General features: G+C 34.5%; 3 protein-coding genes across 4 annotated transcripts in view; all 3 read left to right on the top strand.

Moving 5' to 3' along the window:
• The first annotated feature begins 1145 nt into the window (after nucleotides 1-1145).
• LOC129360599 (uncharacterized) lies at nucleotides 1146-3854 on the top strand. Its single transcript, XM_055030924.1, has 6 exons — nucleotides 1146-1149; nucleotides 1269-1613; nucleotides 1744-2082; nucleotides 2322-2441; nucleotides 2891-2943; nucleotides 3505-3854. Exons 1-6 carry the CDS (start codon nucleotides 1146-1148, stop codon nucleotides 3664-3666), a joined length of 1023 nt encoding a protein of 340 aa, XP_054886899.1. The 3' UTR covers nucleotides 3667-3854.
• A 2848-nt stretch (nucleotides 3855-6702) lies between these two features.
• On the top strand, nucleotides 6703-9330 carry LOC129360610 (T cell receptor alpha chain MC.7.G5-like). 2 transcript variants are annotated; one of them, XM_055030937.1, is made up of 6 exons: nucleotides 6703-6765; nucleotides 7681-8004; nucleotides 8317-8673; nucleotides 8773-8901; nucleotides 8982-9031; nucleotides 9149-9330. In XM_055030937.1, exons 1-6 carry the CDS (start codon nucleotides 6720-6722, stop codon nucleotides 9260-9262), a joined length of 1020 nt encoding a protein of 339 aa, XP_054886912.1. In that variant the 5' UTR covers nucleotides 6703-6719; the 3' UTR covers nucleotides 9263-9330. The 2 variants fall into 2 exon arrangements, with proteins under 2 accessions (XP_054886912.1, XP_054886913.1); XM_055030938.1 differs by lacking the exon at nucleotides 8982-9031 and having other exon boundaries at nucleotides 9149-9325.
• A 2497-nt stretch (nucleotides 9331-11827) lies between these two features.
• Nucleotides 11828-13630, top strand: part of LOC129360598 (uncharacterized) — a 4213-nt gene continuing 2410 nt past the window's right edge. The window contains exon 1 of the mRNA XM_055030923.1: nucleotides 11828-11881. Within this exon, the coding sequence (XP_054886898.1) occupies nucleotides 11828-11881 (54 nt within the window). The remainder of the gene's footprint in view (nucleotides 11882-13630) is intronic.

Genomic DNA, 13630 nt, shown 5'->3' with positions numbered 1-13630 from the left:
CAGTATTTCGTAATAAATATGTAGAAATAACCATGTCACCAGTGCAGTTCATTTAAAATGACATTTTCCACCTTATTTTTTATGCGAAACATTAACCAAGCATGTGGAACATCTTGTTTGTGTCAGATACCGTTATCCGTGCAAAGTAGAGCATGTAGTATTGTGATGACTTATAGAATCTAAGCAAAAACATAGACTTGATTTTTATCATGTTTGAACTGCCAGCGATAAAATGGTAGTTTTATCGCTGTATCTTGAACAGACTCAAGATACAGCGAGTCTGATTTACCAACTTGTGACCTATTCAGGTGACCTCTTTTTGTGCACCATTTTCCTCTCAGACCATAGCTTGATTTCTGAAAAAGTCTTGAAACACTTAAATGAAACAATAAACATTGATATTGGCTTATGTAAGTCATTTTTGGGCTGAAATGAACAATTGGTGTTTATTTCCATCTTAATGCGATTTGTTTGTATTTTTAATGTCGTATGATCTACATCACTTTTTCACATTTTTCAGTGTGCTGGTCACCTGAAAAGCGATGAAAATGTAGACATGTTCATCAAAGACAGTCCTCTGGCTGCCCAGGACAGGATGTGAAAATGGGTTATATCTGGGGAGAAGAGCAAGTTTGGTCATTCTGTTCAAGGGACACATTTCTATTAATGGCATTTACATTTTAAATTTACATTTAAATGCCATTAATAGATGAAAAATAAACAAATATTGTATCTTAATGTCAAAACAAGGTTTCATTCTTTGTTTTATAATAAGAAAATATTGCCCATCCTTAACAGTTGCAAAGAAATGGAAATATTTGCATAATTTATATATATAAAATACTTAAAGACTATAAACATAGGCGTTGATTGCTTCACAAAGCCACAAAAAATTTAACTAAGTTTTAAACTCCTCCTTACAGCCATGTATGAAAAGTTTTATTGCAGATTATATGAAAATGGGTCATTGTTTTACATATTTGTGGGGTGTGCACTCTTTATTTTAGCCAATCAGAGTAATTTTCATGCCCTCAACGTTGACAACCAAAATCTTCTAACTTGGTAGAAAGAGATCAGTTGGGCAAGACAAAGGTGACAAAATGACAATGATTGGAGGATTGGCTGCTTTCATTCTTCTAACCACAATGAGTGAGTTCAAAGAAGAAAATGACTTAAATGTATCAAATTTTTGTTGAGTTTTATGCTATTTTAGAATACTTCTTACTGTTGTTCTGTTTTTTAATATGGGTGTCATTTCTTTGTTTTAGGTGTGATTCAAACCCTACAGATTCCTGTCAAAATCCCTCTGACTGAAGCTGAACTCAGTCAAACTGTGAATCTGACATGTAATGTACGTGGGTTTGACAATGGATTGTTTTTTTGGTATAAGATAAGTTACGGACATATGTTCCAAACAGTTGCTGGAGGCAGATTTGATGACGTGGTTCTGGATCAGAACTTTCCAAACTCAAGTTTCCAAATTAAAAAAGTTGAAGACATATATTTTCTCATCATCAAAAATGTCAGCAAAGAGGATGAAGGAACATATCTTTGTCAGACAGGATCAGCATACAAAATGACATTTGTTAATGGCACAAATTTGGTCGTGAAGGGTAAGATATATTAATTTTATGTGAAGATATCTTCATATCCTCATACAAAGATATATGTTTTCATTCTGTTTAATAAAAAGACGTTGTTAATTAATCTTTCAATGTTTTCTTTTTGCTTTTTCAAATTCAGATTCTCAAAATAAGAAGTATTTCTATGTGAATCAAACTTCAGTCGTGAAGTCAGTTTTGCCTGGAACTGAAGTGACTCTGCATTGTTCACTTCTATCAGATAAAAAAGAAAAAGAAAGCACAGACCAGTGTGCAGCTGAACATGATGTGTTCTGGTTCAGAGCAGAGTCAGAATCGAATCCAGGATTCATCTATACTGATAACAACTGCAGAAAACAAGCAGGAACCAGCTGTGAATACCGTCTGCCTATACAAAAGTCCTCTGATATTGGGACTTACTACTGTGCTGTGGCTTCTTGTGGAGAGATTATGTTTGGAAAAGGAACCAAAATGGAGACAAGCAAGGTTTTAGGTACATCTTTATCTTTTTTTTATCTTTGCAATTAATTTACACATGCCTAACACGTTTAAAAGTAAATGATAAATGAATTGCTTTGTAGTCACTGCGATTGACTACAGACCATATGAAAAAATGCCATAGCATATGATTTATTAAATACCTATAGTGTATTTAGGAAAGTCACTAAAGCAGTCTTACAAGTGTTACATTACATGTAATGTTTATGTTTTTAATTTTAGAAGAATTGTTCCTGTATGCTATTGTACTGCTTGGGGGACTTTTGGCTTGTTCTGTACTTGTGAACATCACTTTGATTTTCCAAAGAAGAAAGCCAAAACAACAGTGTGAAAATCTCAAAGGTAGGCTTTTCATGTATGTATAATATTGTCTTTAAATTGTTTGCACATGTGTTAAGCTATATACACTGGGGTCAGATTTAAGAAGATATTGGGCACCTCACTCATAGAAATGACTAATTGGATGAACTCAATTAAATCTTGGGCATGTGAACGTCTATCCAACACATTTTTCTATGGAAGCCCCAAACCCCAGAGGTCCAGGCTATTGCCCTGGTAAGTCGACCTAAAAGTCTCAGCTTAGTGTTCCAGTCACCTTCAAGTCCATTGCATGTAAAGGTTTATTTCCACTTCACAAAGACAGATTGATGAGCTTTGATTTCTCATGTACAAAGTAAGGTAAAAAGTAAATATAAGATTAGCAGCACACCTAATTGTCTTTTCATCACTTATAAAATAGGGGACCTGATGGTCAAAAGATTACTGGAACTAATGTATTGTTCCTTTAACAGATACAACAGTCACAAGTCTTACTGACCTGGATGAGGATCAACCATGCAATGAGGTAAAAACGTTTTTTTTCTATGTGCAAAAACAACACAGCTGCCATTAATTGTTTAGAAAAGAAATTCAGATAGAACAGACAAACAAATTGGCAGAAACAGCTCAGTCAATATTTTTATCTTCTTGAAAGAAAGAGATATCGCTACACATAGAAGCAGTTAGCAAGGTGTCCCTTGCAAAAATTGTATAAATGAAGAAGGAAAAAATGGTAGTGTGGACAAAACGATATGCGATTACATAGAAATCCTGATAAAGATGCAAATACATTTAAATTTGTTATGTTCAACACGTGGTGTTCTTTTGGACATTAGTTTTGTATAAAAATATTAGTTTGAGTAAAAAATCAAGCTGTGATATATGCTGAAATGGTGACTGATGAAAATATAGCAATCACAGCAGCAGCTTATCACTAATCACACGAAACAAAAATAATTTCTGTTTCAGTAAACTGACTATATAAAAACATGGGCATCTTTGGAATAATTAAAAACAAATTTTGTGTATTAAAAAAACCTGTATATGTTCTATAACAAACTGAACTCTAATGTCTAATCAATTTTAGGAGGATGGTGAAGAGGATGGGTCGAACTATGTGGCACTGAATTTCTCTTCCCGAAAGCCGACAAGATGGAAGAGTAAGAGGGAGACATCGGACAACTGCACATATTCAAACATTAAACTGTCCATGAAAGGCAGCATCCATCAAAGGGGCAGTGTAAAATGAACATATGTACAAAAACATTTGACTTTTCTGTATTTACATTATTTGGAAATATTCATTTTGAGGGCAAATCAAAGATGTATTACAATAATACACCATAGCATAGAAAGCTTTTTCCAGGCTTTTAAAATGTACATGTTAATATGTTGTTATATGTTTTAACATATTTGTTTTAAGCTTGCTTGACAAGAATAAAGAAATTTAATGTGACATTTAGAGTCATGATAATGTTGTGTTAATATGGAACACAACATTATTATGATCATTATCAACCCATTTCATAATAAGCTTGTTATTATAAATGTTATTATAAATTGAGAGCTATATATTAGTGAACAAATAAATAGAGAGCTATTTTTATATAGTCTCTTGTTCTGTGTGCTGTTAAAATGTTGAAACAGTTGTTTGATGAAAATATTAAAGAAACAGTGTTGTCTTATTTTACACAGTTACTTTTTATTAAAGCAAAAAAAAAGAAGCTGTAAAACAGTTTTGGTTATTAAAGTGCTCTAAGTGTATTCATATAAATGTGGCTTATTTTTCAGATTTCTTTGTATACTCATCTCAATTTTACATCTGTTTTTGTCGGGCAATGTTGGATCGTTCTTCCACCTGTGTCTCCTCAATTTTGGTGTGTATTTGTGTGGTGTGTATACATTGTTTTACTATAGTTTAATAATTTTTTTCTTTTCTATTTGTGACCTATTTTTTGGAAAATTGAATACAGTGTTATGGGAAATTATACAGGAAAATTGGGGACAAAAAATAAACATAACAAAAAAGACTAAATCTGGACTTTGTTGTGCTAAAATATCTTTTTTAAAATGCAACATTTCATGTTTATTTTTGCATAAGTTTATTGCAATTATTCAAAAATGTTATATGTTAGAGGTTTTTGTCACTGGCCTTATAATTCACATAAAAACACAGTTAGAGCACTCAGCTGACAATACATATTAACAGAAAAACAATCTTCAGCATTAAAGCTGCAATGCTGTAAAGCTGCATTTTAAGCTCTTCCTGTGTAAGATCCCAAATTAAAAACATAAACAATCCATCTATTGATGATATACTTTTAATTTATCTAGTTTGAAAATATTCCTTTGATTTTGTGACCTTAAATGTAACTGTTATAATTGCTATCACTTTAATAGAACAGATGTAGGAGGTCAGAAATGTTTGAAGTTTCACACAATGCAGTTTTTCCTGAATATTCACATGAGGTTTTACTATTATGGGTAAGTTTAGAAATAAACCAAGTTGCTGTCTGATAGCTTACTTGTCGATTGATCGATTGAATTCATAGAACGCTTTTCTTGTCATACTGTTCACTAAAAGCCACATTCATCCAATTGCATTCATATTCATACATTGTTATGCAGATTGGCAGATAACTTGGGGTTAATTGCCTTGCAAAAGGCAACAGGCAGAAACCGGAGTTGAACCCACAACTTTCAACTACTCTTACCACTGAGGCAGTTACCTTTTCACCACCTGCCTATTTGTGTCATTTAAAACCCCAACTTTGTGGCATGAGGACACTCACCATACCCTGAAGTTCACCAACCCAATGCAACCACAGAATCATCCAAATTACAACATTGTAATCATTTTCAAGAAAAGGACACAGGCGACATGAATGTCTCTGAAAAACAAAGTTATTCAAAGGCTATATTTTATTCATTTCTTTCAGTTTGCATGATGGTTATACTGTGTAGTCTGTTTATTTTTTTCGAGGAGAGAGAGAAGTCACATATAATAGAGATGTTGTTCACAGAAGTCATGCAATCCCTCCAGTTCATTCCACTTGCTTTACCCAGTATTACAATTGACAATTCAGGCTCAGCCTGGTTATCAGATTTATTTTTCCCTGTGTAAGTTATAGTAAAGGCTACACAATTTCCTTTATTAAAATTTTTCCCATGCTTAATATTAGCAGGCTCAAAATGACTTAAACTATGCTTCAGGTTATTAGTGGTGTTGGAAACTTAACATAACTGTTTTTCTGTTTTTTTGTGTGTCTGAAACCTTTTCAGAAATAAGAATTGCATTAAGTATAACGTTATCTTATTAGATATACTTAAACAGCGGTTTTTAAACACACATAATAAATCAGTAATGATAAGGTAGCAATCTGAACAACTATAAATAGTGAGGATGAAGATCAAGCATCAGATTGAGGAAGTAAGAACATTTAAAGAACTTTGAATGGTTGTTGATGCTGTATGAATATCTGGTTACTGCTAATAAACTGAAATTTTCTGACACAAGAATCGTTTAGATTTACAGAGAACAGTCCAAAAAAAGGAAACAATCCAGCAAGCAGAAGTTGAGTAAATGAAAATCTTCTTTTCATGCTGAAGGCCATATGAGAATGGGCAGAATTAAGATGACAGAAAGACAGCAGCAACTAAAAAAACCCAACCAACCAAACAAAATAAAACTATGCTTAGACACAAGGTGTGCAGAATATCATCTCTAAACTACAATGGCACAGAAATAAATGGGAAGAACCAGCTTGAAGCAGAATTGAAAACTCAGGGTAAACTGAAATATTCCCGAAATGGAGAGAATAACTTACAAACTGTTGAGAGTTTCAATCAGACAAAATATTACTTAATGGCATCTTAAGCACTGACCTTGGAATAGAGGATTACTGGTTGTAATCTTATCTGAAGATTACTGAAATGTTTACATTTTTGCAAGCCTAAGTATGCTTCTAGTATGTTCAGTGCCTGTATTTATCTGCTTATTACCTGTATAAGAACAAAAAATCTGGCAGAATTTTCTGGTTTGGTTTTATTAAGCCCTCTTCTAATTTTATGTGGATTTTAAGAAATTTTGCCACTTTGTTAGTCTGACCCTTCAGTCACAGAGTTGTTGCTTTTTTCCATCTTCAGCGTTCTGAATTTGAGTCAACATTGCTTTCGCTGAGGCCGTACTTTGAACACTTTTGCAAGAAACGCAGGAAATACAGAGATTCATCGTCATCGATGTGAAATTGCCCCACTTCCTTTAGTCTTTTAAGCATCACAGGAGTGCAGAGTTGTGTCAAGATGCTTCTGTTTTGGGTCACAATACATGTTCTTCTTCATCAAGGAAGTAAGTATATTTTCCTCTAAATATGAAACATAATTTATTGTTTTGTATCTTGCATGTGAACTGTGTATGCAGCTTTTTATGGATCGTTGCACTGGTGCTGCTACTGAGTGAATGTTTGCAGTCAAAAATTCACTTTCTTTCTTTACAATCTTTATTACTTTCTTGATGGATTGATAATGTTAACAGTTCTTATTTGGAGGTCAAAATCAATCTCTATATTTATGATCTAAAACTTAGTCATTGATATATTTATGTTCATTAAATAAAACAGGGTGTCCAAGAAAATATCAAGACATAAAGAAAAACAGGATTCTATACTTTATATGCTAAATTCAGAATCTGAAGGTGATTAACCTGCAACATAAAATATAAAATGAAACTGACATCTACTTTTTTTATAGAGTTTTTTTATTCACTTTCTGTGAGGAGGGAGGATCAATTTTACATAATGTGTTGCTTGAGGTCATAGATTAAAGCCTTGATTCAGTAAACGTGTGAACATGTAATTGAACTGGTGCTCAATAATAAATGCCAAAAGGTAAACTTTAAGAACAAAAACAAGAAAATAGTATCAGATATTTTAGTGGCAGGCAAACCCACCTACTCTTTACGGAATACATTTTACCCCATTGAGCCCCATTGTGGCAGGAAGTGCTTTTAATTCTAAGAAAGCCAATCAGATGCCTTTGAAAGAGTGGATTACGAAACATCTCTCTTTCACTTAAATGTCAAATCTTTCAATGAAGACACCGTGAATATGACTTTTTTATTTTTTTCCTTCATAAAGGATGTAAGTGACACATGATCTGGAATATCATATTTTCTGTAAGAATGTAGGCATTTATTCTAAGTTTGTTCCTTTGGTTTTTCTTATGCTAAACTTTATTCTTATTGTTTTTTTTTTTTTTAATGCAGATACCTTGACGCCTGTTGTCACTGTTCAACTGGGTCAACCTGTGACTTTGAGATGTCTTTATACCGGGTCTGAGAGCATCAGTTGGCTTCATTGGTACAAACAAACTACAGGAGATACTCTAAAATTAATTTTAATGACACGTATGAATACAAACCCCATCTATGGACCAGGATATTCATCTGCAAGGGTCAGCAGAACGTCTGATGACAAAATGGCCAACTTGACAATTTTGAAGACCACTATAGAAGATGAAGGAATGTACCACTGTGCTTTTATTAATTGGCTTGAAACTACTTGGAGTGGGACTTATTTATCATTAAAGGGTAATTATGTAAATCATAATTTTATTTTTGTTTTGTAAAATTAATGGAATTTTAAATGTAAACGATAGCTTATTTGTACCAAATTTTGAAATATTTTGCCATAATGGTATTTATTAGTACTCTCCACCCATAAGAGCTCACTTCAGTAAAAGTATTATCCTTTCACAATCTTAAAAACAACATGGTTTTTAGGTAAAATGCAATAATCGCAATATATATAACATAAACTCGACACTTGTTTTTGAATATTAGGTGTAACACACTGTTCTTTTTTCTTCTTCTGATTTCATACCAATATATTAATTTATTTAGAAAACAGTGAAACCACATCAAGCTACCGTGTTGTTCAGCAGCCAGCTGTTTTGGATCTACATCATAAAGAAACCTCTGAGACTCTGCGGTGTTCACTTGTCTCTCAGACTGAGACAGAGACTTGTGCAGGAGATCCCAGTGTGTTTTGGTTTAAAACCGGATCAGACAAGAACTCTCCTGATCTCATCTACAGTGATGGAAAAATTCCTAGAAATTGTAAGAACATGTCAAACACCCAAAAGAAGTGCAGCTATAACTTCTCTAAGAACATCAACTCCTCTGATGTTGGGACTTATTATTGTGCGGTGGCCACATGCAAGGAGATATTTCTCGGACATGGAACAAGAATCGAAAGCGGTATGAATTGTTTTGCATAACGCTACTAAACAGCGTATATTATTGATGTCATCTGTTTTTTTGGAGACCGTGACGTGTCTTTACCTCTTTGTTTTTAAGCTCATGCGTCACGTTTTGAGTTTATGTTGCTGCTGGTGATCATAGGAATCTGCCTGGCCATTTCCGTGATTCTGAATATTGTTTTCATCTGTTGTCGAACTCAAAGAACACCATGCACAAACTTGAGAGGTAAGTATTGATCAAATTAAAAAAAATCTAACAATTAGAATATTTTCAGAAGCAAATGGCTTTTTGAAACATGTGTTTAGAAATCTCATCAAAAGCACAACACAATGACATGAATCAACCAGATGATATGGTGAGTGAACACACCTAATTGTCTGCTTAGTTTGTAAAATTGAAATATAAAAACACAACTGGATATAACAAAATTATTAAAATTTATATTTTGATTAAATATTATGCTTCCTCTCAGACAGAAGATGGAGACCATGTGACCTATGCTGCCATGCATTTCTTCACAGAGACGACAAAAAAGAGAGAGCTGGAGACTGAAGAAAGTATATATTCTAATGTCATATATTCTTAATCTCTTCTGAGAAGCAAGTACTAAACATGCTTTTCATTTAATGCAGACATTAAAATGTCTATGTTAAAATACAGACAATGTATCAAAATGTATTAAAAGTATGTATATGTATTAAAAATAAAAATATTTTTCTTTATCTGATAATCTTAAATGTTTTTTATTAGTTGTATGTCAGAAAGCATTGTAACTAACAGAAATATACTGACAGTGAAGAAAATGAGCAAAGTCTTAATAACAAACTACCAAAGGGAACAAAAGGGATTATAGGAAAAGCTGGAAATGGGGCATGGACTGCTTGACAGTGGAAGTAGCGATAAGCAATGGGAAACACAGATTATATAGTGAGGAAAGGAGATTTGGACATTGGATCCAGTGTGCTCAAAGAACTGTTATCAAGAAGTGAGCTTAGAGATCCTGGCGTTTTGTAAGGATTCAGAGGGGACAAAACTTTGAGGATGAAATCTGTAGATTTTGGCTCTCTGGGATATATGGATCTCTAACTAAAGAGGAATAAAAACACCCAACACACAAGAATCCTGAAAAATCACTATATTTATGGATTACACATATGCTGTACATGTTGACGTACATGAGGGTGAAAGTGCCATGCTTCATTGATAGGGGGCAGTGCTGAGCCCAAATGGGCCACAGATGCTTTTCATATACACATAAAAAAACCCTAAAATTTACAACAAGAATACAAATGTTTCAGGATGACTCTCCTGCTTGGTGATCTTCATTAAAATGTTTAAAATATGAAGTAAAACCATGAAATAAATTTTTTGTGATGGAGATGTTTAAGAGTGCAGGCTTCATATAAATACAGGTAAGTTCATACACAATTTTCAACTTTATTCATAACAAAGAGAGCTAAGCCAAAAAAACACATTTTACATTAAATATTATTTTATTGCTCTTGGGTTTGATATTGTTGAAGAGTATGCAACTGACTGATTCATATTTAAATGGTAAACAAACTAAATGTTTCAAATAAGGTCAAAACACAAAGCCTTTATTTTGGATTTAGTGAATCCAATTCCAGAGAAGTTAGTGCCTCACCAGTTATGAACCTCACTGTGTGTCACTGAAAGACACAAGAATTGGCTCAACGCAAAGAAATAAACTAAAACAGAAACGCAATGATGACAATAATGAACAACAGGAAGTGAACTGAGTATGACAAAAACATAAAGAAAAATGATCAAAACACCAACACAAACTAAAAGGAAAGACACAGGACTGAAGAAATAGGATCCATGCACGACTGAACCTACAGACATTTAATGACGTTGTATAAAAAGGCACAAGTATCCTGCACACTTCAAGGATAAGCAGATAATGTATGAAAGGATAGACAGGGGGCATAGAGTCGGGCATTTCATAGCACTGACTTTTAAGTTCTTGAATTACATCTTTCACTTCAAGCACATGTTGAAGCCTTTGTATTGTAACAGGTCTAAAATACAGGCCATTTTTGTTGCAAAAATGGCCTGTATTTTAAAATAAAAGATACTAGTATTCTCCTGGAAATATCCCGTATTGTGCCCCTCCTGCATCATCCTTTCTCTAACGATAGCTTCTCTCCCTCCCAGCATTTACAGTAGTGTAATACCCACTGTTGTGTTACTCATCCCCACTCCCTTTTATGTCATTATTATTGGTAGAGCAAGGGTACCATGTATAGAGACTCAATGCAAACGTCCTGGGTTCAGTTTCTAGTCTCGGACCATTTGCTGCATTTCTTCCCATTCCCTCTCCTTACCAGATCCTAAATAAATCAAGGTCGATATCCCTCACAATTTGCAAACTGTAGCACTTCAGGACTTAGCGAAGAGTTCACATAGTGGTTAGGTCCCTCAACTGCTGCAGAGACAAATCAACGAGTTAACGGCCACTTGGCACAACAAGTGCACTGCACAGAGCTGGCTGCTGTTGAGCGACCCATAACTCAGCAACAGAGTGAGCTGATTGCTCTTTGCTCTCTAATGGAGGTATGAGGAGGGAGAGCAACATTAAGACTTTACGGTTCAGTGGAAATAACTATGTATATATTTTTAAATTACTCTTAATGGTATACCTTATGTTTTTCTGCTTTCTAATCCAATCATGGCTCAGGCTATGAATATTTCAGAAGAGAACCCCAATGCTAATGAAGAGACAGTTGTGATCGTTCGGACCATGTAAGGTGCTGACATCCTATACAAACACAGACACAAGAATAAGGAGATGGAGGAGTGGATGAAGCCTAAAGAAATTCCTCTGCACCAAAATAGCCAGGAACAAACAACAAATCTCCAAAGAGTCTGTCAAATTTTCCTGACAATGTACAAAACAGGAACACTCAGGTACGAGACGAGTTAATGGCTGCCGAGCTGCAAAATGCAGAGCACACAGAAGTCACGCTGCTGTTGAGCAAACGTTAGCAACAGCGTGAGCTTGGTGGTCTCGAATGGAGGAGTGGGGAGAGTGTGTAACAGAAAAACCTTATGATTTTGTGGAAATTACTTTTGTTTTTAGATGACTCTTCATGGTATACCTTGCATTTTTCTGTTTTCTAATCCAATGATGGTTCAGATTACAAATACGTCAGAAGAGGACTCCTACTCCAATGAACAGACAGTCTGTGATTGAAATCCCTTCTGCACCAAGAGAGCGAGGAACAACAAATCTCCGAACAGTCGGTCAAATTTTTCTAACAAAGTACAAAACGCAAACACCAAGATTTTCTGATTTATCCACAGACACTGCATATGTATTGCACATATGTGTACGTATGTTTTTCCCATTTGGTGCTTGAATCATATTATCGTTGTTTTGTTTTTGTTCACACTATCAGACAGATGATAAATCTCAGATTAAAGTTTGAGGATCATATTAGAAAGTTGAAATAAACAATAGTAAAGAAGGACAAAGAAATCAAGAAACTACAAAGGGAAAACCTCCTACTACAAGGAAATAACTTCTTTTTTCTGACATAATTCTTATATTGTGATTCAGGATTATCAGATGCTGTATATTAATGGTGTCAAAGAAGCAATGCGGGCCGTGCAGCTGTCATCTGGTTCTTCCAGCCACCAGTTACAAAAGCTACAGGATTCAAGAATTTTTTTTTATTGTCTGATAAAAACAATTGTCAAATAAAGCTGATCATCAATCAATCAATCAATCAATCAAATTTTATTTGTATAGCACATTTCAGCAAGGCATTTCAAAGTGCTTTACATCATAAACACAAGAATACAAAGTCATGCAACATATAATAGACAATACATTGTTACATATTACATTTCAAATGAAACTCTAAACAGGTGTGTTTTTAGTTGCGATTTAAAAGCAGTCAGGGTTTCCGCTGTTTTACAGTTGTCTGGAAGTTTGTTCCAAAGTTTTGGTGCATAGATGCTGAAAGCTGCTTCTCCTCTCTTGGTTCTGGTTCTGGGGATGCAGAGCAGACCAGAACCAGAAGACCTGAGAGGTCTGGAAGGTTGATACAACAACAGCAGATCTTTGATGTATTGTGGTGCTAAACCATTCAGTGATTTGTAAACTAACAACAGTATTTTAAAATCTATTCTTTGAGCTACAGGGAGCCAGTGGAGGGACTTTAAAACTGGTGTTATGTCTCTATCTTCCTGGTTCTAGTGAGAACACGAGCAGCAGCATTCTGGATCAGTTGCAGCTGTTTGATTGATTTGTTGGAAAGGCCTGTGAAGATGCTGTTACAATAATCAATGCGACTAAAGATAAACGCATGGATGAGTTTCTCTAGATCTGGCTGAGACATTAGTCCTCTAATCCTGGAGATGTTCTTCAGGTGATAGAAGGCTGACTTTGTAATTGTCTTTATGTGGCTCTGGAGGTTCAAGTCCGAGTCCATCACTACTCCCAGGTTTCGGGCCTGATCGCTAGTTTTTAGTTGTAATAACTGAAGCTGTGCATTGACTTTAGATCGTTCCTCTTTAGGTCCAAAAATAATGATTTAAGTTTTGTTTTTGTTCAGCTGGAGAAAGTTTTGGCACATCCACACATTTATCTGTTCTAAACATTTATTCAGTGATTGAATGGGTTCATAGATAAACGCAACTAAAAGCTCCAAGAATATTTCGCAAAGACTCAAAGCAACAAATGACATCAACTGGAAATTTGTGTGTTAAATTATCAGATGATAAATTATCATCTGATAATTTATCCCACAATAATCACTTTTTCTGATGTGATAATTTAATCCTAACCCTATGGACACCATTTGAAATTTAGATTCCCTTTCCATTATTTTATATTTAGTCCTATAAACAGGAAGTGTGTGCTTGAATACACTCCCCTAAAATAATAGTGATTAAATAGTGTTTGAAAACATCTTTTCAAAACATT

Source organism: Poeciliopsis prolifica, unplaced genomic scaffold (assembly GCF_027474105.1).
Source record: "Poeciliopsis prolifica strain line A6 unplaced genomic scaffold, Auburn_PproV2 SCAFFOLD006, whole genome shotgun sequence".
In the NCBI taxonomy this organism is placed as follows: domain Eukaryota; kingdom Metazoa; phylum Chordata; class Actinopteri; order Cyprinodontiformes; family Poeciliidae; genus Poeciliopsis; species Poeciliopsis prolifica.
This window is presented reverse-complemented; position numbering and strand designations above follow the sequence as displayed.